At 43.3% G+C, this 22,529-nt stretch overlaps 1 protein-coding gene across 12 annotated transcripts in view; it reads left to right on the top strand.

Moving 5' to 3' along the window:
* The window catches only part of KCNMA1 (potassium calcium-activated channel subfamily M alpha 1), a 755,994-nt gene that overhangs the window by 451,370 nt on the left and 282,095 nt on the right, over positions 1-22,529 (top strand). For all 12 annotated transcript variants that reach the window (XM_015147202.3, XM_015147203.3, XM_077944845.1 and 9 more), the window contains 2 exon segments: positions 182-275; positions 1,597-1,708. In XM_015147202.3, the coding sequence (XP_015002688.1) occupies positions 182-275; positions 1,597-1,708 (206 nt within the window).

The following is a 22,529-nucleotide window of genomic DNA, read 5'->3' on the forward strand; positions in this document are numbered from 1 at the left end:
ATGGAAAGACCCCTTGGCAATGCTTGCTTGATGATCCCAGGAGGCAGAAAGACCAAATGTTTTCTTTTATGAATATTCATTTCATCGTCTATCCTAAGCACTGCCACTTCTCAGCATCATGGGAGACTGGATGATACTACCTGTCATTTACCTCTTGCTTTTTCTTCTTCCTGTCTAATAGCCCAATAGAATCCTGCCAGAATTTCTACAAAGATTTCACATTACAGATCGACATGGCTTTCAACGTGTTCTTCCTTCTCTACTTTGGCTTGCGGGTAAGTTTGTGCAACATTACTCAGTATCACAATGGGGTGTTTCAGTCTGGGACCCAGGGATCATCCCCATCAGCATCTGCTCTCACAGTCAAGATAAAACCCAGTGTTTCCAGGAGAGACAGCACACCTGCATTCTGCTTTTCAGTCTGGGAGAGAGCCCGCTCCTTAGCTAAGCATTTTCTGGAATTCACTTAAGTTTTGTTTCAAGGGGGAGAAATATAGATTGAGGAAAATTGATGATGTATCCACGGGTGGATTGTTTCTCATCTCTCTTCACACAATGCCATGTTCCCTTAAAAACTAAATAGAAATAGGCCGGATGTGGTGACTCACGCCTGTAATCCCAGCACTTTGGGAGACTGAGGCAGGTGGATCACCTGAGGTCAGGAGTTCGAGACCAGCCTGGCCAACATGGTGAAATCCCATCTCTACTAAAAATACAAAAGTTAGCCAGGCATGGTGGCGGGCATCTGTAATCCCAGCTACTCGGGAGGCTGAGACAGGAGAATTGCTTGAACCTGGGAGGCAGAGGTTGCACTAAGCCCGAGATCATGCCACTGTACTCCAGCCTGAGTGACAGAGTGAGACTCCATCTCAAAAAATAAAATAAAACAAAAGTAAATAGAAATAAACCTCTTCAGCTCTTAAAATTATGTTTAGCAGTGTTCATTTAGCTGAGCCCTGAGAGAGAAGTTGTGAGTATGAATGAAAGGAGGGTGAGGAGAGTAGATGGACAGAATTGTGTGTGTGTGTGTACGTGTGTGTGTGAATGTATACATACGTGCTTTATTTATAGTTATATTTACATGAATGAGTCTAATAAAAGTAAAATCACCCAATCTTCCCTATGAAGCTGTTGAAAACCACAGAAAAATACACTGCCTGATCTTTCCGTTAAGACTAACATATCATATAGTTCATCTATTTAGGGCCCTATATGGGGCACTAGAAAACGTGTGTGTCCAACCATAAAAGCATGTGCTTTGTGTAGATATGAGAAGGACATAACCTCTCCCTCCAGACCTTAAAAACTAAATAGAACTAGGCCGGGTATGGTGGCTCATGCCTGTAATCCCAGCGCTTTGGGAGGCTGAGCGGGGTGGATCCCTTGTGGTCAGGAGCTTGAGACCAGCCTGGCCAACATGGTGAAATCCCATCTTTACTAAAAATACCAAATTTAGCCGGGCATGGTGGCCCTATGGAAATTCAAAACTTACCCCTATGAAAACTCAAACCTTACCCTTTGACAAAAGAGTGTACACTGGATGCCGGCACCGTGCTTCTCATGTTTTTTCTCTTTCTTTTTTCTTCTTTCCTCCAGTTTATTGCAGCCAATGATAAGCTGTGGTTCTGGCTGGAAGTGAACTCTGTAGTGGATTTCTTCACGGTGCCTCCCGTGTTTGTGTCTGTGTACTTAAACAGAAGTTGGCTTGGTAAGTCAACCTCTCTTTCCTTCTCCTTGCTGGTTCCCGAGTCCTGGCTGAAGGACAGAATTTGCAGTGGACCAGGGGGCTGTCTCCCTACAAAGAACATTGTATGTATTAATGTGAACAATGCTCTTGGAGTTTTAGAAGTTGATGGTGGCAGCTCTCTTTGGAGCACTAGCCCCGAAGGGTTTGCACAGTTCGTGCTTCAGGTAATGCAGTTTTATAATTGTCAAAGCCTAGTGGTCATCACTGTCACAGCCAGGGCCTTTATGTTCATGGTTCTGTCACTTTTCATTCAGGAACTTAGAGTCAGGACTGGATTAAGAAGCCCATGGTGGTAAAGCCAGCTTTTCAAGTGGCTGGCTCAGGCACCCTAGAGGCCTGCCTGCCAAAGTTAGCTTCGGTCTGCTTCCAAAAAGTGGGTTCTTCATGGTCTATTTATAGGTACAAGGTTCTTTGGAGGGCAGGGAGAGATGAAGTTTCTTGAGTCATCGCTCACCTTACTGAGGTCCCTTTCTGGGTTAACAGGAGAGTGCTGCTGGGCTGTACTGTACAGGGCACATCCTGGACCAGGACTAGAACACTTTAGTGGGGAAAGTAACTTGATCAGAGAATAGTCCTGGAAGTCCAGGGCTTAGAGAGACAGCTTCAGTTTCTCATTGCTGCGTTGATTTCATTTTTTCCCTGAATTCAGAGTATTCCTGCTGTCCTGGGGTCTACTAGGGAAGAAGGAAGGCTGAAACAGAACCTGGAGGACTCTCTGTGGGTTCCTTCTGTCCTTATTTTTTAGGAATTTTGGCTTAAGTTAATTATTTAAAAAGCAATAGGCATGCGTTGTAATCAGTGAAAACAAAAATGTGTGAAGAACACATTCATCATCTTTCCCCCTTGCATCCATCACTGCCTCCTCCTTTAAACACCCAGGGTTCCCAGGCCTTCACATGTGAAGTGTTTTAGAGATGGTGGTGTTTGTATGAGAAATTGTATCAAATAATTGCATTGCACCACAATTTGGCTTCCTCACTAATCGTGATGGACATCCCTTCAGCTCTGTGATAACTCATTTTATAACAGTTGTATAAGACTCCATAATTTGTTTGTATCACAGTATATTCAGCCATAACCCTAATGATAGACCACCTGAATGTTTTTCTTTTCCTCCTATTGCTGCTAGAAACGATGGTTTAATAAACACCGTTATTCATATATTTGTATAATTCTATTTCTGTCAATAGTTCCAGGTTCCTGGAAGAGGAATTGCTGGTTCAAAGAATATGTGTATTTTCTTTTGTGCAGACATTGATGGATAACTTAAAAAAATGTTGTGTCAAGATAGGCTTGCACTAGCAATCCATTTTGTTGCCATTGTTAGCACTGTTAATTTATTATATACCTAGTGTCAAGTATTTTTTAAAAATAAGCATCTTCTTAATATAGTATGTGTGGTACTCTATATTATATGCACATACATATGTGTGCATGCATACACGTATGTATGTGTCCCTATCCTAAAAAGATTTCTTTTGCTACTAGTTTTCTTATTAGAATTATATTCTCTTGCTCTAAGGAAAAGTTTTCGTTTTGGACCTGAGATATGCTTGGTTAGACTGGATTTTTTGCTTATCGTATCCCAATTCCTTCTTATTTTCTCCTTATCCTGATGAGGCTAGCAGAGTCACACACTAATCTGAGAAGTGGCCTCAGTGTAACTTACGTGTTCCTGGGTGTCAGCGGTCCCAGCTGCTGTAGCTTCACTGTTAACTGGCTTTGTGACCTGGGAGCTCACTTTTCTTAGCCCATCGTTTTTCATCTGTGAGATAAAGATTTGGCTAGATGATCTTGAAGAATCTTTTAGCTCAGGAAGTCTTTAAGGCTCTTGAGTCATTAATGGGCAATGTAGGATCTAGGTCATTGGGGTGGATAGGGAATCTAGTAGAATTCTATCAGCAGCATCCCTGAGTCAAAATTATGGATGAGCTGTTAACAGGGAGTCCTTTTAAAACATCTTGTTGCTAAGAGTTCAAACACACACCCATGCACACACAGGGAAATCGACGGGGAAGGGGACAGGCGGGATCCGCCTTCTTCACCTGGCTGTGCTTAATTACCGTGTGCATTCGAACAACCACTTTGCTCTTCTGGATCCTCAGTTTTCCCATCTGAAGAATGGGGGTTTAAATGAAATTACCTTCTAGTCCTCATACTTCCTGAATCTGCACTTTCTGCCAGTGTCTTCTCTCTTGGTCCCCTGTGGGCCTGGGTGATGGAAGGGCTCCCTGGTGACTGTGGTGGAGACATCCTCCTCTGCAGTGAGCAGAACATGCCCCCAGTAAAGGTGTGGAGCTGAGCCTCCTTGTGGTGAGTGACACGTTCTCTGAAGCATTTTAGCGCCAGGAGTTCTGGTATGCTTTGAAATCCATAGCCTTCTTGTGGATGATTTAATTCTGATTTTTGGAGATATGTTCTGATCTCATAAAAAATCTATTGGCACAAACACAGAATGGGGGCAAAAAATAATTGAATAGGAAATAAAAGAGGTTGAAATGAATTCTAATGAGATACATCTTTGCATCAACTGTGGTCGCTTTCCAAAAGAAATGTGCTCTAAATGTGCTCGCTTCCGTTTGTATATTAATATTTATTGAGCATCTACTATATGTCAGGTACCGTCCCAGATGATTGAGAAACAACAGTGTAGAAATAGAGTCCCTTCCCCCTACCCTCCTATACTGCAGTGTGGGGAAAGCAGGAAACACTGAACCTAATAAGGAAGTAAATGACACGGTATGATTAGGAAGCATCAGTGCTGTTGAAAATGAACCCATAGAACAATAACCTTTTGGTCTATGAAATAATAATAACAAAAATAAAAAGTAATGTCTCTCCTCTTGTAGGAGAAAGCACCTGTAATGAAATGCTTTGGGTTCTTTGGTAACGAAATCTCCTTGGGTGAGATCTAAAACTTATCTCCCTGTTATGGAAGAGGATTCAGGATAATAATATTTCAAGGAGGTTCTCATCTGACTTAATACATGGGTTATTACATTGTGAAACAATTATTGTACTGATGAGCTGCCAGAGAGAAAATGAACATTCCCATGAGATATGACTTATAAAGGAGAAGAAATAATCCCATTAAATAGGGGCATTTCAGGCTTGGCTGCCCTTCTCCTGGAAAGTGGAAGGGTGCTGCCTTTTCTGGCTGAGGTTTGGGATAAGATGCAGGAAACCGAAGTCTATGCCAATTCTCCTGCACAGACTTTCCCAGCCCTGCTGAGGGTAGGACTGTGCAGTAGCTGGCTCTGTGGGAGATAAAAACCAGAGTGAATGCAGGGCCCCTGCCCGTACCTTTTCCAGAACGCTGTCCGCACCATGTTTAGTTTTCAATTGTTGGCATATGATTGTGTGTTGTATAGTACAGAATACATTCATTGCACAGATCATCCTAGCGCATGTAACGGTGTATTCATAGAGACACTAATATGTAGTCAGCTTCTACTGTGTGATGGGCACTCTGGAAAGCCCCTCACCTACATGGACTCAATCCTCAGAGCAAACCTATGAGGCAGGACTTGTCATTGCCCCATTTACAGATGAAGAAACTGAGGCTCAGAGAGATATCTCGTCCAAGGTCACACCTCCTGGGAGTGGTGGGAGGGGTGCATTCCCCAAGATGTGGTCTGACTTTATGTCCACACTCTTCCTCTGCTCCTCTTTCTGTGTCCTTACCCTTGAATGATTTGCGGTTGGGAGCCCTGGGTTGGGAATGACAGGGCTGGTTTTGCTGCGTTGTGTTGGCATCCCTCCATTGGTGCTTACTCATAAAGGGCTTCACTCCAGGCAGGAAGAGAGGGGAGAGATCTTATTTAAGACTCTGTGTTCTCCTGGCTCCTCTTTCCCCTCCTCCTTGCCCACCTCCAGTTTCTAGAAATGCCAGGAGGACTAGAAGAACGCAGAGCTAGCCTGGTATCTCCCGAGTCCTAGTGCCCCTCAGCAGCTTGGAGATCCGACCTGCTCCATCTGGGACAGAGACACTGGAGCTTAAGCACATTCCCAGATATTAGTGCAGAGTAGATTAAAGCTCAGCTCTGAGCTCCACCAACTCAGTCTACATTTTGGCTCACCCATTTGCTGATGGGACACTTAGCATGAGCATTTTATCTTCCTCAGGCTCAGTTGTCTCACCTGTACAATGGGGTTAATTATAGCACCCACCTCATAGGGATTCACTGAGGTAATGTGAGTAGAACAACACGTACTTCATATGAGCTTAATGAACAGAAGCCGGGATTACCTCGGCCTCTCTTTCTAATCTACCTATCATATTTTAAAGCACCACAAGAGAAAACAAACCAGAACAGAATAAAAAATAAGGCAGCGGATGTGAGGATACTCATGTCGACAAGCAGCAAGATACTGCTTATTTTAATTCCTGTTCCCACCCACCAACTTATTCATTTTGTTTCCCTTACAAATCCCGACCTCACTAAAATAAATGCACCTTGAAATGAGAGCTGTATCTTATTTTGAGATTTGAATAACATGCTCCAAGGAGAACTCATTTGTCCGTCTGTCTCATTCTCTTTTGGGAATGTATCCCCAAGGTAGGTCGATGAACTGTGCTGCCTCTGTTTGTGTGTTTGTTTTTTTCTTTTTGTTTTTGATTTTATTTTATGGAGTTTGGCTCTTGTTGCCCAGGCTGGAGTGTAGTGGTGCGATAATGGCTCGCTGCAACCTCCGCCTCCCAGATTCAAGCAATTCTCCTGCCTCAGCCTCCCCGATAGCTCAGATTACAGGCACTCGCCACCACGCCGAGCTAATTTTTGTATTTTTAGTAGAGACGAGGTTGCCATGTTGGCCAGGCTGGTCTCAAACTCCTGACCTCAGGTGATCTACCCGCCTCAGCCTCCCAAAGTGCTGGGATTACAGGTGTGAGCCACTGCACCTTGCCTGTGTGTATGTTTTTGTTGAGGGTGATCCTGTGGGATTTAAAGAAGGGAGTAGGGGCAAAGTAATGATGCACTCACCAGCCAGTTTTCTAGCCCATTTTTATTACTTACTCTGCGCTCAGCACTGGGATGAGAGGAACACATGCCGGACCACCCTGTATCCTACCGGTACTGTGATTCCCAACACCATCGCCTGTTCTTTGATGAAATTGGGGTATGATAAGGGACCATGGTCATTGGAACCGTGATTGGAAAACCATAAACTTGATTCTATTGTCTGCATCAGAACTGGCCTTAGACTTTAAACCTTAAAACCTTCAGTAAACTGTGCTAGAAAATAGAAAACTCTGCTAGGAAATAGAAAAATGAGTTAATGCCCAATCACAGGGCAATTGCAATGATGTAGGGTATCTGCTTATAAATATATGCCCAAGCAGTCCTTTTTTGTGTGTCAGAAGGCAGTAAAAACAGGATTATATAAAAAAGCACAGGCGCTTAAAAACAACAACAGCGAAAGAACAAAACATTGTTCCTGTTTGAGACTAAGGTTGCAATCTCATTTTGGAACCAAAATAAACACACATGCAGTGACAGCAGGTAACACTACCCACTATATAATTAAGCCCGTAATTGTGAGGTACAGGCTGTAAAGGCTGTGGGAGTTCAGAGGAGCAAGAGCTCACGTGGGTGGGAGAATGAGGATAGGCTTCTGTGAGAGGCTGGGGCTCAGTGGAGGCTGCAATAATGGGCTAAGACAGGGAGAATGAAGCCTAGTATGTGTGGAGCATGGTATGTACCTACAGAAGCGAATACCAGCCTAGAGAAGAAAGTGGCCTTGCTACTTGGGAGGCAGAGGCAAGAGGACCCCTGAGCTCAGGTGTTTGAGACCAACCTGGGCAACATAGTAAGACCCTATGAAAGAAAGAAAAGAAAGAAAGAAGGAAAGAAAGAAAGAAAGAAAGAAAGAAAGAAAGAAAGAAAGAAAGAAAGAAAGAAAGAAAGAAAGAAAGAAAGAAAAGAAAAGAAGAGAGAGAGAAAGAGAAAAAGTGGAAGGAAGGAAGGAAGGAAAGAAAAGAGGAAAGAAGGAAGGAAGAAAGGAAAGAAGGAAGGAAGAGAGAGAGAAAGAGGAAGGAAGGAAGGAAAAGAAAAGGAAGGAAAGAAGGAAGGAAGGAAGAAAGGAAAAAGGAAGGAAAGAAGAAAGAGCAAAAGAAGGAAGGAAGGAGGTAAGGAAAAGAAAGGAAAGGAAGAAGGAAGGAAGGAAGGAAAGAAGGAAGGAAGGAAGGAAGGAAGGAAGGAAGGAAGGAAGGAAGGAAGGAAGGAAGAGAGAGGCCTTGCTGAGTGCCAAACATCAGTCTCACAACCCTGCAAAATGGTATAGTAGTTTTCCATTTCCAAGCAGTTCTGTGGGTGAGAAGTCCAATATGGGTCTCTCCAGAGGCTCTAGGGAAGATTCCATGTCCTTGCCTTTTCCAGCTTCTAGAGGCCGCCTACACCCCTTGGCTCATGGCCCCTTTCTCCACCTTCACAGCCAGCAACTGAGGGTTCATTTCTGCCTTGCATCACTCTGATCTTGCTTCCTGCCATCTCTTCTTTGCCTCCCTCTTCTACTTTTAAGGACTCTTGTGATTACATTGGGCCCACCTGGATACTCCAGGATACTCTTCCCATCTCCAGGTCAGTCCATCAGCAACCTTAATTTGCCTGCTGCCTTCATTTCCTTCTGGCATGTAAATGACCATATTCACAGGTTCCAAGGTTAACATGGGCATATTTGGGGGTCATCGTTCTGCCTACCAAAAGGGGCATATTATTATTCCTTTTATTATTTCCAAAGAGGAATCTGAGACTCTGAGGGGTTGAGTGACTTGCCAAAGTCAGAGCCCAGAAGAGGGAGTGCTGGGATCCGGGCCCCTGTTCAGATATGCCAAAAGCTCTGCATAGCCTTTTGGAGTCCTTTGCATCAGGGGTCATTCACGACCCTTCGGGGCCCTGCTTCATGGTATTTTCCAGCCTGTTAGGGAGGAGACCCTTGGGGAGAGCCTTATGGAAGCCCAAGACCTTCCCACACCCCTCACTTCCATGGAGTGACATGTTTTTTTCTTTTCATGGGAACAGGTGAGTTACTAGACAGAGTTGCCTGTTACCTGTTGTTCTTACGTAACTTACCCTGAGGTTTGGGTGCCCCTTCCTTTGCAGCTGCAGTGACTAAGGGGAACATATTAGGTCTGCATGACCTCCATCTAGAAGCCCTCTTTTTTAGGAATCATGCTTTATTGCTTTCTGGAGTTTACAGAGAAACCCAAATGAGACAAAGAGTTGTGGTGGTAGGCCACCATTTTCCTAAAGGAAGCGGTGGATGGGGTCAGCACACCACTCTTCCTTTTAATGGTCACCCCACCCAGGGCTCAGTTGAAGTCTCAAGCATCTCTCTGTTGTTCCTCTGCTTCAATGGAGCATCTAGCCCCAAAGCCACCTGCTTGGCTGAAGAACCCCACCTTCAGGCAGGGTCAGGATGATTCTGTGAATCCCTGGACCTTCTGTTGACTGGCCTCTGCATTTGGTAAGAATAATCAAGAATGAAAGCTGTGGCCTGGTTTCAGTTTCCTGACATCAGTGATTTTCAGTGTTTGGGATTTAAACAAACACAATTAGTATGGTTTGGCCAGAGAGCGGAGGCAGACCCTGGTCAGCATCCCCATATGCACAGCCCTGCCTCCTGCCTCCCCTTTATCTGTACTTCCTGCCCCAGCTCCACTAGGCTGCTAGCTGTATCCACTTGCTGCCTCTGCCCCGTGCCTGGTCATGAGGAAGTTCCTGCCCGCACTCTGCAGGTTGTAATCCTTCTCCCCATTAAGGCACAGCTCTGACTCACCTCCTGTGAGCAGCTTTCCATTCTCATCCATTAGAATGAATTCCTCTCTGACCTTTTTTTTTTTTTTTTTTTTTTTTTGAGATGGAGTCTCGCTCTGTTGTCCAGGCTCAAGTGCAGTGGCGCGATCTTGGCTCACTGCAAGCTCCGCCTCCCAGGTTCATGCCACTCTCCTGTCTCAGCCTCCCGAGTAGCTGGGACTACAGGCACCCGCCACCACACCCAGCTAATTTTTTGTATTTTTAGTAAAGATGGGGTTTCACCATGTTAACCGGGATGGTCTCGATCTCCTGACTTTATGATCCACCCGCCTCAGCCTCCTAAAGTGCTGAGATTACAGGCGTGAGCCACCACGCCCGGCCTCTCTGACCTTTTTATTGTGCTCTTAGGATTTGTGTTATAGGAGCACCATACACAGCCTGCTTTGTACTGACAGGTAGGAATGCAGGTTCCATGACAGCCATGTGGCAGGGACTGTGGCCCCCTTGTTTTTGGCTATGTCCCTAGTACCTGGAACAGTGCCTGACACATAGTTCACATTTGTTGAATGAGTGAGTCTTCTTAGGATCATGATAGTAATGAACAGTTATTGATTGCTTATTAAAAGTAGGCACTGTGCCAGCATCTCATAGTCATTCTCTGAGTTAATATTCACAATAACACGATGAGTAAATATTCATAGCCCAAATTTACAGTGTGGGAAGCTGAGGTTCAGGGTCTAAGTAAGTGGCAGGTCAAGACTCAGGTTAGTCCAATTCTGGAGCCCATCTTTTAAAATGATTAGACCAGTGGTTCTCAAAGTGTGGTTCCTGGACCAGCAGCATCAGCGTTACTGGGGACTTGTTACATGTGAGGATTCTTAGAGCTCAACCGAGACCCATGGGTCAGAAACCGCGAGTTGGAGCCAGCAATCTGTGTTTTAACAAACACCCCTGGTGATCTCCAGTTTTGGAGCCACCGTACCCACTTATGCTGGGATGGTTCTCAAATTTTTATTAGAATCCCCCAGAGTGCTTTTAAAACTCTTCATGTTCAGGCCAAGCCTTGAAACCATTAACCTAAGAATCTCTGGGTGGAGGGTGTGACGTAGGCTCAGCATCTTTTAATGTTCCTTAGTTGTGTCTGAAGTGCAGTCAGGATGAGAACCACTTGTATACATCTCTTAACTTTCTAAACTTTACTGTGCATGAGAAACACCAGGAGATCTTGTTAGAATGCAGCTTCTGATTTAGGAAGCCTATGCTAAGGTCAGAGATCTACATTTCCACCAGCTCTCAGGTGTAGTGATGCTTCTGCTCTGTGGACCACACTTTAAGTAGCCAGGCTTTCCAATCCACTTAAAAATGGCCAAAACCACAATTACTTTTGCACCAAACTAATACATTGTGCTATCCAGTATAGTAGCTCCTAGCCACATTTGCCTATTTAACATTAAAAGCTCAGCTTCTCCATCCTACCAGCTGTTTTTCAGGTACTCAAGAGCCCCATGTGGCTCATTGGCTGCGGAGCTGGACAGCACAAATGTGGAACATTCCGTCATCATAGACAGTTCTGTGGGGCCACCCTGCTCTGGAGTGAGTCCGTGACAGCACATACCATGGCTTTTTACTTTTTGTATGCCCAGGACACTCTTGCACATAGTGGAAGCTTAGCAAATGTTTTCTGAAGTGATTTTGAGTAAATGGACCAATGGTAAAAATTCTATATCTAAAAGAAATAACTTTCCTGAGGAATTGCTAGAGAAATCATGAATACACTGTTAAAAAGGAACCCTCTACCACCCTACCCAAATTAAATTAAATATACTTAAGATATCAGTAGGCAAAAAAACACAAGAGACACTGGACCATACTCCAGCTCCAGGACACCCTGTTCTCTGCTACTACTGAAATGGCAGTTTGAGCTCTGAAAGGAAAGGTCTCTGGTGCCCCCTAGAGGCTAATCCTGCAATTTGCTGGATTTGTGAGCAATTAAGTAGCCAGGGGAGAGGAGAGGGGGACCAATTGGCTCATGGCTCAGATGGGCAGTTAGTGGTTAGCAGTGGTGGAGATAGGCTCACTTTGAACTCCCATAAGCTATTTGGCGTATGATAACGTGACTCAACCGCTATGACCAAAAGCCCCCCCCCACCAAGGGAGCTTCTCAGTGACAGTGCCTGAAGCCTGGAAGGAAGGGCCCCTGAGTACCCCCAGAGGTCACCCACTCCATGTTTTTCAGGCAGCTGACTTTCAACTTGGACATCTAGATTCCCTGAAGCCCAGAGCCTTCTAAGTAAACTGCTGTCTGTAGTCTGTGGGTTTCTTTAGAATAATAATAGTGAAATAAAGAAAAGTAAAAGTGGGATTTCCCTTTTTAGGCCAGGTGTCCTTAGGAGAGTGGGGGCTGGGGGGCTTGAGAGAAAGAGAAATCCAAAAGAAAAGTGCTTCTATAACCAGAATAAAGTTAGATGTGTTCATAGTACACGTATTACATATGTATGTATATATATGTATATATGTGTATGTACATATAGTATATAATTGTTTCACGTGCTCTTCCAAACAGTACTATGAAATAGGTGTCATTTGGAGGCCCATGTTACAGATGGGGAAACTGAGCCTTTGGAAGGTTAAATAAATTGCTGAGAGTCACCTAGTGAGTAAATGGTAGAGCTCGGCTTTGATCCCAGGCAATCTACCTCCGAAGTCCGTATTCCTCGATATGATACTATGCTGTCTCTCAAGCTATAAACTTACCTAGCCATTATATTTACACTTAAGAAGATAATTCTAATAGTGTTGTCTGATCAGATAAAATGCTAAATGCAGTTTCTTCTTGTGAAGTCCCCTGACAAAAGGCCAAGAGACTCCTTGACAGAATTTCCCTGGTACTCCCAGATGAGAAAAGAAATTCAGAAAATAAACTCAATTCATTAAAAAAAAAAAAGTTAATACTTTTTTATAACTTACCAGCCTCCAAACTACTTTTTTTCCCCATATTCACCACTCCCCTCTTCTGAGCTTCTTGACCCTTTCTATACAAGTAGCCAAATAAATAAAAACAATCCATGTATTTAACATTAGTCCATGTCGCAATAGCATCATGCTAGATATTATGGGCTGCTGTGGTCTGAATGTTTGTATCTGCCCCAAATGTATGTGTTGAAATGAAATCCCAGTGCCGTGGTGTTGGAGGTGGGGCCTCTGGGAGAGGATTAGATCGTGAGGGTGGAGCCCTTAGGAATGGTATTGGTGCCCTTATGAAAGAAACCCTTGGGAGGCTGTTCGTCCCTCCCCCATGCAGGGAAACAAGAAAGTGCCATCCGTAGAGCAGAGAAAAAACCCTCCCCAGGTGCTGAATCTGTTGGCACCTTGATCTGGGACATCCCAGCCTCTAGAACTGGGAGCAATGAATTGCTGTTGTTTATAAATTACCCAGTTTAAGGTATTTTGTTAGCCCGTATAGACTGACATGGGGCTCTACTCTTGGCTGGAGCTTTTTTTTTTTTTTTTTTTTTTTTTTTAAAGGAGAAAGAATTCAATGCCACCATACACCTTAGGAATAGCATTCCAATGGAGTTGCTCTAGTGTGGCAAGAAAAATGAACTCATTATTAAGTTCTGTCCCTATGATTGGTCTCTGAAGAAGGCAGCCCAGCCAAGTGGAATACTAAAAATTTGGATGTATTTCAGGGAGTTCATTGCCGTTCCGGTTGCTGCTATAGCTAAAACTGCTTCTAGAGAAATTACTCCTCTCCAAGAGATTTCCAATTGTGTTCCCTTGATATTGCTTTGTCAGGGACATGCTTTAAATAAGATGCCCTCCATAAGTAGCAGAGATTCTAAATCCTCATTGACTTGCATTGCTTTGGCTCTGTTATATGCCAAATTGGAAATACCATCCTAAAATGAATGTCTTCAAGGAACGAATTCAGCAGTAGGTTTGCATGGATGCCAAAACCTCTCCAGATGGCTGTACTTCATCTGGGGTATTATTGGAACAGCCTCCTCAGCAACCTAAATCTCTAGGACTGGACGTATATTTACCTTCACATCATCTTCAAAAAATAGATGCCTCGATTCTTTTCCGTGAGATCAGGGCCATATGACCTGGCTAGCAGATCAGATAGGGAGAAAATGAACACCTGAAACCAGCTCAGGGATTCTACTGCATTATTCAGCTGAACACCTACTGTGTGAAAATCCCTAGGTGCTAGGAGTGACCCAAAAAGGGGGAAACATAGATCTTGCCTCTATAAGATGTTAATAACTTAATTGGAGGGTCCTCTAGAAAGAACAGTAAGTTTATAGGAATTTAGAGGAGGAACAGATGGAGGAAAGTTGGCCATCCCAGCCCAAAGTAGATTTCAGGTACCTAAAATATAAACATGTTTCTCCTAGAGCAGGACTACTCGACGTGCGGTCTGCAAGCCAGCACATGGCCTGGGAGCTTAATAGAAACAAAAATGTTGGAGTTCAACCCTAAACCTGGAGAATCTCTGGAAGGTGGGGCTGAGGGATCTGTTTTAACAAGTTCTCCTAGTGATTCTTCTATGGGCTAAATGATCTTGGCGGTATATATTAGAATCACCCAGGAACTCTGACACGTCCTCCTGGCCAGATTGTATTTCTAACCAAGCATGAGAATTGGGGGTGAACTCAGCCACCAGAATGTTTTAAAGTTCTCTGAATAATTTCACTTGTGTAGCCAGTGTTGAGGGGCCTGGCACAGTCATGGTTCTTAAACCAGAGGAACATACCTGAATACCCGAGAAACTTCAACACACACACACACACACACACACACACACACACACACACACACACACACACTTAAGCACTTTCCCAAATCTATTGAGCGAAGCTCTTTGGTTTGTGGTAAGGACAATTGCTTTGGAACGAGCACACTATGTATTCTAGATAGACCGGTGGTTCTCAAACTTTGAGTGCACCAGAATCACATAGAGCTGTGGTTAAATTACAGATTTGGGGGATTCCATCCCCAGAGTTTCAGATTCAGTATGTCTGGGGTGGGGCCTGAGGATTTGCATGGTTAACACATTCCCAAGTGATGCTGCTGCTGCTGCTGATCTGGGGGCCACACTTTGAGGTCTGCTGGTCCAGCCCAGGGTGAGGCTGAACTTGAATTCTAGTTGTAGCTGCTATGCACGTTTCCAGGATTCTGGTATTCCAGTAAACCTTGCTATTTTATGCTCCTAAATATCAGTATTCTTATTAATGTAATCCTTTATTTCATATGTTTTTGAGATTAAAATCTGAGTCATTTACATCTTGAGATGTACTCATCATATGATATTCCATATTATAATTTCAACTTGAACAACAGAACCCTTTTTTGATAGCTTTTGGACCTTCCACTTGTAATCCCCTTCCAAGGTATTCCAAGTCCTTGGTTACTTACTAGTAAGAATGAACACCTTTGCTTGACTTTGTTAGTCACTAATATTTTCTCTAGAGCCAATTTGGTTGATATCGCTTCCTAAACTCTCTGAAATTGGGATAGGGTCAGCTCATTGAGGAAAATAGATAGAGGATATGTTGGAAATCAGGGATAGAGAGTGGAGGAGGGAGGTCCCAGGCCAAATTTCTAACCTGTCCTGAGAGCCTCACTTCCTACCTTCTCCCAGGGGTTGAGCCTTACCTCCGACCTTCTCCCAGGGATAGAGTCTCTCAGCCCGCTCCTCAAGGGAAGGGCTCTCTTAGGGTCCAGCCTCTCTCCATCAGCAGAGTAACTTCTTTTAACAAATCTTCTTTCCCAGTCTTGGACTTGCAGACACTGAGATGCCCAGCCTGCTCATGAGAGTAAGAACAGATGCTGGGTGGTGAGCAGATCTCCATTTTTCTTTTTTTAAATTTATTTTTATTATTATTTTTTTAGATGGGGTCTTGCACTATTGCGCAGTGGCACAATCTTGGCTCACTGCAACCTCTGCCTCATGGGTTCAAGCGATTCTCCTGCCTCAGCCTCCTGAGTAGCTGGGATTACAGGAGCCCACCACCACACCCAGCTAACTTTTGTATTTTTAGTAGAGACGGGATTTCACCATGTTGGCCAGGCTGGTCTTGAACTCCTGACCTCAAGTGATCTGCCCGCCTTGACCTTCCAAAGTGTTGGGATTACAGGTGTGAGCCACCGCGCCTGGCCCCATTTTTCATAAGACACACTATATCACTCGGAATAAATACCAAACACTAGTGTGGTGCCACTTTGCTCCCATATCACAATCACTAAATTCAACTTCCCTCTTTAAGGCCAGGTAGGGATTTAGCAACCCAGCTCATAAAGCGTACAATTAGCTTATTATTTCCTAGGTGGATTGCAAACCTCACGGGCCAGATTGGAAGCACAGCGGATACTTCCTTTTTGTAAAAACTTAGCTGTGTGGTGGCTCACTCCTATAATCCCAGCACTTTGAGAGGCCAAGGCAGGAGGATGGTTTGAGCCCAGAAGTTTAAGGCCAGCCTAGGCAACATAGTGAGACCCTGTCTCTACAAAAAACCAATTTTTTAAAAAATTAGCCCAGCATGGTGGCACATGCCTGTGGTCCCAGCTACTCAGGAGGCTGAGGTGGGAGGATTGCTTGAGCCTTGGAGGTTGAGGCTACAGTGAGCTGTGATTGTGCCACTGCACTCCAGCTTGGGCAATACAGTGAAATCCCATCTTAAAAAAAAAAAAAAAAATTAAGCAAACAAACAAAAAACTCAGTCTCATGGTCTTCCTCCTTTATATTCTCACCTAGCCTTCCTCTCCAGCTCTGTTGTCTGCATTTTCGTGAATTTGTCCCATTTTCACTCTAGCCAGCCTCCTTACCAACCACTCCTACCCAATCTCAGATACGTTCCATCTCCACGGTTTTGGTAGTTTCTTGTCTAGCAGTTGCTTGCCTGTCTTCTCTGCTTACCTGCACTCAACCAGTTATTATTCTGTTACCTTGCCTCTTCTAAAACCACTGTAGTCTGAGTCACTCTTCTGATCATGGGTGGTCTTCTGATGTGGCTGTGTTTTTATAAGTAACATGTACATGTCTGACTCATCAACTGGATCAGGAGTTGGCCAGTCTGGCCTATGGACTGTTTTTGTAAATAAAGTTTTATTGGAACATAGCTATGTTCCTTCATTCACATATTGTTTATGGCAATGACATGAAGAAGATAGGGCCCACAAAGCCTTAAAAATTATTATCTTGCTCTTTAGAGAAAGTTTGCTGATTCCTGGTCTAGATTTGCAACTATGTTATATATTCTTTTATATTCCTCTAAATGTCTGGCACTATGTTTTGCATACAATTGCTACTAATCAATCTGGATGACCTGAACATGAACTTTCCTCTGAAATCCTTATAAATGTAATAGGAATAAAATAAGTTATTTTTACTGTTGTTATTGTTATTATTATTATAGCTGCTGCATACAGTCCTGCTATATGTTTCTGTCAACAACAATTCCCCTGTGCAATGGTGGTCCCGTAAGATTATAATATGTATATTTACTGTATCTTTTATTTGTTTAGATGCACAAACCTTACCACTGTGTTACAGTTGCTTACAGTATTCAGTACAGTAATGCTGTACAGGTTGGTAGTTTAGGAGCCATAGGCTACACCATATAGCCTAGGTGGGCAGTAGACTATACCATCTAGGTTTGTCTAAGTGTACTTTATGATGTTTGCTCAATGACAAAATTGCCTAATGACACATCCCTGTCATTAATCAATGCATGACTATATTTTGTGGCAGGTATTGGACAAAGCTCTTTACCGGCCTATCTCATTTAATCCTAACACACAGGTAGAACTTGGAACTTGGAGAGGTGACCTGTCTTACTAGCTGTATGACTTCAGCAAGTGATACAGCAAGAATTCGAACTCACGTCTTTGTGATCTCAGCGCCTGAGCTTTCAATTACTACTATATACTCACTGTTTAGTAGTAACTCATACATGTGATGAGAGACAGAAATGTTTAAAAGCCCTACCAATGAGATAAATCATGTAAACAAGACTGGCCTGTGTTATAAATAGGCTAGGACCAAGATGAAGCAAGTGACCCTGAAAGTAAGGGCCTTGGCTGGGCACAGCAGCTCATGTCTGTAATCCCAGCACTTTGGGAAGCTGAGGTGGGAGGATCAGTCCTGGAGTTCGAGACCAGCCTGGGCAACATGGTGAGACCCCGTCTCTACAAAAAAATACAAAAATTAGCCAGACATGATGGTGCGTGTTTGAAGTTCCTGCTGTTCGGGGACTGAGGTGGAAGGATTGCTCAAGGAAGTTGAGGCTGCAGTGAGCCAAGACCGTGCCATTGCACTCCAGCCTGGGGACAGAGTGAGCCCCTGTCTCAAAATTAAAAAAAGAAAGAAAGAAAGAAAAGAAAATCAGGGTGCCTTTCAATTTTGTTCCCTGGATGCATCACTGTCTTACCCTAGTCTCTGCCCTAGTTAAGAAACTTCATGAACATTGCCAGTTTCATTATTATCATCATCTTCATTATTATCATCATTCACTCAACAAACCTTAAAACAAGTGTAATGTGCCAGTTGTTGTGCTAGGCTTGGAGTTTAAACTGAATAAGATATTTTAGCCCTACTGTAGGAAAGATGAATCTATAAACCCCAGACTACAAACACAAATGCTTACAGGGAGAAGAAGATAACACATAGGTGAAGCAGGCCAGGTGGAGGCTGTCTCTAGCAGGAGAGTGAATGTCTCTCTTCGAAGGAAGGCTGTTCCATGTAAAAGAATGAAACCCTGTCATTTGTGGCACCGTGGATGGAACTGGAGGTCATTGTGTTAAGTGAAATAAGCCAAGCACAGAAAGACAAATATTGCGTGTTCTCATTCACATGTGGGAGCCAAAAAAAAGTGGATCTCATGAAGACAGAGAGTAGATTGGTGGTTATCAGAGGCCAGGAAGGGTAGGAGGGAGGGGAGGATGAAGAGAGGTTGATTAATGGGAATAAATATACACTTAGATAGAAGAAATAAGACTTGGTGTTTGATACATCAGTAGAGTGACCAGTTAACATTAGGATGACAAGTTAACATTAATCAATTGTACATTTCAAAATAGCTACAAAAGTTATTTCCATGTTCCTAGCATGTAGCAAAGATAAATAAGGTGATGGATGTCCCAGGTACCCTAATTTGACAATATGGATGTATCAGATTATCACATGGACACTGAAAATACGTCCATCTACTATGTATCAATTTTAAAAAGAGAGGCTATTGATCATCCTTTGGCAGGGTCTTACCGTATTGACAGCTTCTCAATGTCCACTAGCAGTTACCTCCTTCTCCCCTTCATCTTTCCTACATTAAGGCAAAAATACAGTATTCAGTTAAAACTACTCCTCCCCTCCTTCTTTTCTTCTTCCTCTTCCTCTTTCTCCCCTTCTTCTCCCTCCTTCTCCTTTTCTTTCCCCTCCTCCATGTCCTTCCCCTTCTCTTCCTCTCTTTCTTCTTCCTTCCCTTCCTCTTCTTCTGAATCAATCATTTTTGGCCACAGTGACTTGCCCTTTGCAAACTAGTATGTGTTGCAGTGTTATTATTTCTCCACTTGAGACAGGAAACTCTGGTGTTTCTCTGTAGGAAATGATCATCTTGGGCTGCTCCCCTTCTTACCACATCTATTGCCCAGTATCCATCACAAAGCTTATATCACCAAACAGGTTGCATTGGATAGACAAACAAAAATTCTTACTATGGGTAGGTGAATATTTTAGCAAACTTCAAACACTATAACTCGAATTTACAAACTGGGTTGGAAATGCTTTCTCATGTTTTGGTGTCTGGAGCAAAGTGCATATGGTCAGAGGACTTCTTATTTCTATTTTCTTGTTTGTTTGCATTTATTTTATGCAGTAAATAGCCTCCCTTCCATTAGTACAAGTACTTCTGGTGTGATAGAGACGAAGGGCCCCAGCTCCACTGGGAACAAAGGGGACCTATAGGAAACACAGGTGTCCCCAGCTTTTCCATGCACTGACCTGCCCTAATGCATATCCTCCTCCCCTAGCCCGCAGAGACTCCCCAACCTCACTTCAGATCAACCGCATTTTCCCTAGGACTGTTCTGAAAAATGTGTTGTGACGTGCTGCCACCTAGTGAAAGAAAGTGGGAATGGACATTATAGTGTCTGTCGCCCTCAGAATTCTCTTTGAAGCCTGGTTTAGTTAACCTCTGCTGAAATAAGGTCCTAAGCTTTTAACTTTCAGAAAGTAACTCTTATAAGACTCCCAGATGGTCCAAAGACTATTTAGTGAAGCCTGAAAAAGACAAGTGTCAAGTGAATAGCTAAGAGTTTGAAAAGTAGGTATACGTATTTGGGCTAAGTGTAAGTGGAAAACAACTCCCCATAAAAAACCATTCTAATTGGTCTTGCAGGGCAGGTTAAGAGAAGGAAGTCAGCCCGACTTCAGAGTATAGATATTACCTGTTTTTACTAAAATAAAGGACTTTCTTCAACTGCACTATTGCACTATCATTTTATCTCCGTAGAATATTTTCCTTCAGTCTTTTGACTGAATTGGTTTTGAATTTAAAAGAAATATTGAAATGATCTGTCACTTTACTTTTTGCCTATCAAGCTGTCAGCTTCAAAAAATGAACAAATGCATGAATTCTGAATAGATATGTTTCTCAGACCTAAAAAGAAATAGAAAACGTATTAATAAACTTGAGTCTAGTCATCATATGTGTACTTCAATATATCATAACTGATTTATGAACCAGAAGTACAGTGTTTAAGTGAAGACTTCTCTGCATTCGTATTTTAAGTATTATTATTTCATTCTTTCCTCCTGGGGGGCAAGTTAGTATAATATTACCATTGACAACCACTGGGTGGGTCCCAAAGGTCATTTCTGTGGAAGATAATAGAGCTTTTCACATGAGATGGTTTCAGCCGCCTAGCAGAGGCAGCACACTGTGACAAGTGACCAAAAAAAGTAGAGAATATTTTTATCCTGAGTTTTCATGGCATGAATCAACTCATTCTTCAGAAGTCTGTATTTTTTTCTATCTATTATGGCATGTCTGGCATTTCCTTTGACTGTCTGGCTGGTCTTCATCTCAGCAAAGTAGAAAAAACGTATTTTCGATGGGAAAAAAATGGGAAGAAACTGAAAGAGGGAAAAGATCCCTAATACAAGGAGAAACGCAACTCCAGATTCCCTATTGCCATATGGAACGTTTAGGATTTCCCAGGAGGAAACACGTTCAAGCGGTTGCTTCTGTTCCCTCCGGACTAAGAGGGATCCTGACAGTAGCTGTGGCTGGTGAAGGAACATTCTATTATCTGGCTCTGGGTGCTGCAGAACCAGGCAGTTAACAGGGCAAGAAAACCAAATGATCCATGGATGCAAATGTGCTTTTGCCAAAGCCACTTCACTGGGGTCTAGATAGCAAAGAGAAATGGCGGCTTCTAGAGGAAGAAGAGTTAGGAAGTAATCCTGGAGTCAAGTTGTCTTTTCTTAAAGATCATGTTTCAGGATTAAAAAAAAAAAAAATCAATGGCAGGTGGGAGGGTGGGGGACAAAGAGGGTGGGTGAATTATGAGTTTGTGTCTGTGTTTTAAAATAGCCACCCACCTTGAAACTGCCATTTAGAAATGTGCATGGAGGGAGAATCTTCCTGATTCTTAGTTCTAATTTATGGCCAATTTATGAAGTCAGTGTCATCTGTCTTCCTGCTGGTGTGTGTTCAACCTGGCCACCCTTTATGCCAAGGACCTTGAGCAGACCTTGGCTAAAACCCCCAGGTGTTTTACTGTCAGCAGTGATCCGTGGAATGGATTGGGGCGGGCTGCCTTGCCTTGGGCAGAGTTCATGTGTCACTCAGGGGAAGATGCATCAGGCTGCTGAGTCAGAGGGAGTCTGCCTTATGTCCACAGAGAGGAGTGAATCAGAAAGCCAGATGGGTCCAGCTCTCAGGACATGACAAACTGCAGAAGGGCGAGCTGGGGGGCTTGAGTACGTCATACCCTTCTTAGTCTACTGATGAGAAAACTGGGGCCTGGGAATGCCCAGGGATTTGCTTACATTTCTTCTCCTAATGAATTAATTCTTTCATTTGTTCAACAGTGATGCCCTGAGTGTCTCCCATGTGTCAGGCTTTGTTCTAGGTGCTGGGGTTAGAAAGAGGAAGAGTGTCACATGAGGAGAAGACACATGTCACAGGTCATTCTAAAAGGGAAACCCAGCTGAGAATGAAGAGTGTCTCAGGGCAGAAAAAGGAAGGAGCAAAGACATCCAACTTGGCACTAGACAATTTGGGTCCTGATTTGACAGTCTTTAGTAATTAGCATAACCATCAGTGCATCATGGAAGCTTACCCTATGTAACATTTCTTAGCTCTTATCACTGTTGTGATTGCAAAAGTGCTTGAAAGATTTCTTGATGAGTCTCTTTCTGCTGCTCCAGACCCAGACTGTGAGTTCCATTAAGGCAGGGATCTTTCTCAGCTCTCTGTTTTATCCCCAGAACTGGACAGAGCACTGCACGCATGGGAGATACTCAGTAAATAGCCACTGAGTGAACAATGGAATGAGTGACAAATGATAAGGGTTCCCAAGTTCCATTCTATAGAATAAGGGTCAGCAAAATTCTTCCATAAAGGGCCTGATAGTCAATGTTTTTGGCTTCAGGGGCTGTATGATCTCCACCATCACCATTCAACTCTGCCTCTGTGGCATGAAAGCAGCCATAGGCAATATGTGAAAGAGTGGACATAGCTGTATCCAATAAAAGTTTATTTGGGACACTGAAATTTGAATTTCATACAATTTTCATATTCCATAAAATATTCTAATTTTTTTAGCTATTTTAAAATGTGAGGGAAAAACATTTTTAGCTGGTGCCCTGTGCAAGAACTGGTGGTGGCCAGATTTGTCTCACAGGCTATAGTTTACCAACCCCTGCTATAGGAGGAAGATGAATAGGGTAAAGATTTTATGAGGTTTTAATTGATTCATTTATCCGTCTGTTTGAGCATTTACTTGCTCGCTGTCAGGCTCTG

The sequence above is a fragment of the Macaca mulatta genome, chromosome 9 (genome assembly GCF_049350105.2).
Source record: "Macaca mulatta isolate MMU2019108-1 chromosome 9, T2T-MMU8v2.0, whole genome shotgun sequence".
NCBI lineage: Eukaryota > Metazoa > Chordata > Mammalia > Primates > Cercopithecidae > Macaca > Macaca mulatta.